General features: G+C 42.0%; 1 protein-coding gene across 11 annotated transcripts in view; it reads right to left on the bottom strand.

Annotated features, from left to right (window-relative positions):
* The window catches only part of DNM1 (dynamin 1), a 39,657-nt gene extending 34,013 nt beyond the window's left edge, over nucleotides 1–5,644 (bottom strand). For all 11 annotated transcript variants that reach the window (XM_053473390.1, XM_053473385.1, XM_053473386.1 and 8 more), the window contains exon 1: nucleotides 5,322–5,644. In XM_053473390.1, coding sequence (XP_053329365.1) covers nucleotides 5,322–5,482 — 161 coding nt within the window. In that variant the 5' untranslated portion in view covers nucleotides 5,483–5,644. The remainder of the gene's footprint in view (nucleotides 1–5,321) is intronic.
* Nucleotides 5,645–6,000: the final 356 nt, after the last annotated feature.

The following is a 6,000-nucleotide window of genomic DNA, read 5'->3' on the forward strand; positions in this document are numbered from 1 at the left end:
TTGGCACATATACTGCAAGCAGCCCCAAGCATTCACTGCTTGCTAACCGTTGCCCACGCATTTCGCTATTACACGACTAACAGAAACATGTCTTTCTATGTTTCACCCCTGTGATCGCTATATATTTTTAAACATTTCCCAGAGGGTGGTTCATAAGTGGAACAGCCTCCCAGCAGACGTGGTAGAGGTTAATACAGTGAGGATATTAAACATGCATGGGGCAGGCATTTGGCTCCTGAATTTAAGATGAGACCAACGACTGATTACGGTTTAAACCTGTGCAGCAGGAAAAACGGGCGACTAGACTGGGGCCGAATGGGGGCCGATCTGCTGGCAGGTTCTGTCTTTCTATGTAAGGGCAGTAAAAGCCCTGTGGGGTAAGTTAAGGGTGGTTAAAAATGAAATGGTATAAACCACAAAAGGAACTGGAGTAATGAAAACGCAGACAGTTTCCCAGAGGCATATTCACTAAACGACTGGATTACGGTAGTTGATGAGACGAATCATTGTATCTCTCCGCATTGTTACCGTCCATGCGCAGGCTTCCCAAGGGTTCTACTTAGTATTTGCATGGCCGGGAAGTTCTTCTGTTCAATCAGCGCACATAAACGGATAGGAAATTTATATATATATATATATTCTATTCTATACCATAATATATATAGTCTGTATGTATTAAATGAGCCAATTTTGGTATTAAATCATTATGGAATTTATTACAGACAGGGGCATTAGTGGCAAGCACAGCTAATGTTAATCTGAGCCCCCCACCCCCCAAAAACATGCCCCAAAAGCGCTCCAGGGGCACTACGTAGAATCCATAGGTGCTTTTTTTCTCTCGATATGTAATATTTTGAGTAAAAGCTGCCTTTAACGTGTTAATTTGGTACGGGGCGTTATGAGATGTTATACCAGCACCCCCCTGAATCAGCCACCAGTCGGCCAATCACATGGGCTCTTAAGGCTCCAGGGAGAGGCTACCTTCCTCCTTCCCAGAAATTGATGGGGGGGGTGAAAACCATCAGTTGCCATAGCAACTAGCTAGCAAAGTAGAGAGGGCTGTGATACTGTCATTATAAATAACTGTCACGGCAACACAGCAAGGGTGCGAATGGAAGCTTGGAGAAGGCAGTTAGATGGGGGGGAGAGCAGAGGAAATCAGAAGGAGAGGGACAGGTAGTAGAGTAATAGGATGATATTAGGACCAGATGTCACCGTAAACCAGAGATGGTTATGCATCGTTCAGGGTCGTGCTAGGACCACTGGGTCTGTGCAGGGCTTTTGTTAGGCTTTACTGGTTAAAAGCACCATATGGCCACTTAAAATAACTGGGAGAGTAAATGCTGACGGCCTTCTGTCCCCCGACAGCCGCTTGTCATTGGCATAATATGGGGAACAATCTCATAGATCAATGATAATGTCCACTAAACGATGGCCGCTCTTTAGTAGGACCAGTTTCGGGCCCTGTCTGTATTTGCCCACCGCAGACACATAAGCCTACCAAACACGCTAACACCAAAAGGGAAGGGCCGGCGTCTCTGCAGGGAATGAGGAGGCCTCGGAGACTCCATAAAGTCCAGCCGACCTGGTCCCTCAAGATTCAAAGATATTGGTCCAGCTCACAGCTAAATGGAAAGTCTCGGGGCCTTTGTGCGGGTCTTTCCACCTAGAACATGTTGTCGTGAGGTGGCCGACGCATGTGACACCTGCCATGAGGTGTGAAGGATCTGCAAACAGTGACAATGACGCACAGCAAAGCGTGACAAAAATCACCGGCACCGGAGACGAAAGATCCTTTTGTGAGGAATAAACACAGGGAGGGGTAGACCGTGTTTGCCTATATCCGTGTGTGTTTAGCTGTAGGTGAGATCATGTATGTACAGTGCATGATCATCAACAAACTTCCCAAGTGTCCTGGTTGAAGAAGAACAGTCCCTCATTGGAGCCCAAATCCCTGATGCCCCTCTTTTCTAGGAGGTCAGAATGTTTGCTGGGTATGAGGGTATCACAGGGCTCTACAGCCTTTAAACCCCTAATAATGGCTATAGAAACAGCAGATATCGATATAAAAATATTATAAATTATGTAAACGAAACGCTCTCCTTAAACAGCTTAGTAAACCCCCCAAGCGAAGCCTCTGACCACATCCCTTATATCAAGAGCCCTCTTTGGCCACTGGAGACGTTGGGATTCGTGCCATAAGTGTGCGGTTGAGCTGAATGTCATTAGCCCTCTGAGTGTGTAGAATGCCCTGGGTTGTAATTTATCAGGTGTGTGTCTATATAATATACAATATATATATATGTTAACTAAATCTCGACAATCTGGTAGCCACCAAGTTCATCATGGTGGGCTACCTCCACTTATCTCCACATCTGGTCCTTCTCCCCACGCAGATGCACTTAACAGGTACTTCTAATTCACCAGGTTCTTGATTCATTGATATTTAAGGGATCCCAACGCGTTTTGCTAAAACCATTTGGCTTTGTCAGAGCAATGTATGTTTGTCATAGGTCTGTGTGTCCAAAAACCTGCAGGAGGGCCTTCTGAACTGAGCAAAAATCCTACCGGTCTACTTGATGAAACCCGTGCCTAATTACCGAACCATCACAGAATAGACAAGTTAACACTAGATGGCTGGGACCCATATGTGATGTTATTGTCCCCAGTAATGGCTTAATCTATATCACAAGGGGAACATATATCACAAATTACTACACAACAGATGTCTCGGATTAAAACGTATCTCCCCGACATTTGTTGTTCATACAGGAAGCTATACAATGTCTAAGAAACTTACCCTACGCAAACCCTACACAAATGGCATATACCCCCTACCCAAACCACACAACCCGTGTATGTGTATATATATATATATATATATATATATATATATATATATATATATATATATATATATATGTGCCTCTCTGGTTTATTGTCCCATATCACAGATAGATAGATAGATAGATAGATAGATAGATAGATAGATAGATAGATAGATAGATAGATAGATAGATAGATAGATAGATAGATAGATAGATAGATAGATAGACAGAGGGATAGATAGATAGATAGATAGATAGATAGATAGATAGATAGATAGATAGATAGATAGATAGATAGATAGACAGACAGACAGACAGAGGGATAGATAGATAGATAGATAGATAGATAGATAGATAGATAGATAGATAGATAGATAGATAGATAGATGATAGATAGACAGACAGAGGGATAGATAGATAGATAGATAGATAGATAGATAGATAGATAGATAGATAGATAGACAAAGGGATAGATAGATAGATAGATAGATAGATAGATAGAAGGATAGATAGATAGATAGATAGATCGATAGATAGATAGAGGGATAGATAGATAGATAGATAGATAGATAGATAGATAGATAGATAGATAGATAGATAGATAGATAGATAGAGGGATAGATAGATAGATAGATAGATAGATAGATAGATAGATAGAGGGATAGATAGATAGATAGATGATAGATAGATAGATAGATAGATAGATAGATAGATAGATAAATAGATAGATAGATAGAGGGATAGATAGATAGATAGATAAATAGATAGATAGATAGATAGATAGATAGAGGGATAGATAGATAGATAGATAGATAGAGGGATAGATAGATAGATAGATAGATAGATAGATAGATAGATAGATAGATAGATAGATAGATAGATAGAGGGATAGATAGATAGATAGATAGATAGAGGGATAGATAGATAGATAGAGGGATAGATAGATAGATAGATAGATAGATAGATAGATAGATAGATAGATAGATAGATAGAGGGATAGATAGATAGATAGATAGATAGATAGATAGATAGATAGATAGATAGAGGGATAGATAGATAATAGAATTGGTTGATCGATAGATGCCCGTTCACCGCGGCACCCATATCCATGTTCCGTCACCCACACACTATAACACACAGCACCAGCTGTTTTCGCGCTGTTGCTGTCAGGTCCCCAGATACTTCATACTCACAATGTGTAATTTAATGTAACCCTTTGCTGTACATGCGATGAGTGTGTGTAACACACCCTGGTGCCGTGGGCTTGTATTGCAGGAGATGTCTTTGTGTATGATTCAGATTATCGATTTGAAGCCATGTTTTTTTGGTGGGTACACATTCCTGTGTATGCGGCATTGTGTGTGCGTGTGTTGCACCGATGACACGTCCCTGGAAGGTCACAGAGGCAGATCCTGCTCTGGGTGTACGTTCTTGCAATAAACGATTCCCATTCCAAGGAAGTGGACAGCTCTACACATACGTGTCACACAAATGGACACGGCGGGGGAACCGCATCCCAATGCGTCACCTTGAAAGGACAATCCACGTTGGATGCAACCTCAGCTTCCTCCATCATCAAGCCTTCCTACTGCATTAACCACAGACCTCATTACACCCTGAGCCATGATAACTGCACTGCTACAGCCATAAACCGAGTTCATGCGCTCCGATAGTAATCCCATACTACTACTACGTATACAACGTATACACACAACGTAACGGACGTGGAAGCTTATAGCTATGCCATACAACATCCACTAACACTATATATATATATATATATATATATATATATATATATATATATATAATTAACATATATAATTCATAGGTATATAAATATACAAGCGATCATTGTCATTGTATATGGTAATCCACATAACGATTGCCCATGTACACCTATATACATATAATGAATTTAGCCAGGTATACTAGCATGTATAAGGGATATGGCACATTATTGTCAGGTGAATATATATAAGTAATACATGTAAGTGTCATTTTACAGTTAATTCCAGTGAATCAGTGAAATATGATCACCATATTCAGACAGATGACATTGGTCCTGGATCCCTTCCCCCCCTCTCCTCCATTGCAGTAATGACACACTGTATCCCTCGGCTGATCCTCCATTGCTCTCCCTCCTTTCTATGTATGCATTATCTCCATATACTGGATTATTGTAAGGGTAGGGAGAGGGATGTATGAGCCCAGCACTGATCAGACATTAGATTGTGGGGTCAGGCAATCATATATATATATATAGAATCTATACAGGGATACCTCTCCAAGCCTGATCACCTTTCAGCCTTTCACCAACCCCTGAGAAAGGGACAAGGTGAATCCGACCCCGGGCTGTCATTGTCTGCATTATTCATCGTTATAGCGAGGGCAGATCTAGACTGTGTACACGGGGCATAATAGGGTATTATGGAATCTATAATGGAATCTATAATCCAGCCATGGTGGTTGATCTTTAGCCCATTTACTTACTTGCCAACAAAATTCTCCAGGACAGAGCTTTTTCCAGCGCTTTGACCCCCAACTACAGCGATCTGGGGCAGGTCCAGATTAGCGTTCTGACCGATGGCAGAGAATGCATCTTGGAGTCGGTTAACCAGAGGAATCAGCTCCTCCATACCCCGGTTGCCCATCTTGAACGATGTCTTCGATCTATCTCAGCCTCTGTGTGTGTTGTTTCTCTTAAACCCCTCACACCTTATCCCCAGTGAATGTGAGAGGGGGGGATGTGCAGGACCCCTTAGATCTAACACGGTCCTGCTTCTCCTCCTCTGGCTCTTCTCCCTGCGCTACCACAGATTGCCAGCTCAGGCGCATCCAGCAAGCAGCTCCTTGGGGATTTAAACTGCACTAACACGTATGGCCGGCAGAGGGCAACCTATTGCTCCAGAGGATCACGGGAATTGTAGTTTGTGTCTTTTTATGATGATTATGATTTTATTTCGCAGAAATGGGGCTGTCATCTGGATTCATCGTGAAGCCATTCTAAACCAGCAAAATAATAGATTGTTTATGGGGTAAAACTGGGAAAAGGCTCCCTAATCCATAGTCAGGATCAACCAATTTACTGTACACAGTACTGTACAATGCAGCAGATCTCTCCAACCAATGAAATGCAGCCTTTCTTTAGATCTTATTATATTGTTGCTGG

The sequence above is a fragment of the Spea bombifrons genome, chromosome 8, assembly GCF_027358695.1.
Source record: "Spea bombifrons isolate aSpeBom1 chromosome 8, aSpeBom1.2.pri, whole genome shotgun sequence".
In the NCBI taxonomy this organism is placed as follows: domain Eukaryota; kingdom Metazoa; phylum Chordata; class Amphibia; order Anura; family Pelobatidae; genus Spea; species Spea bombifrons.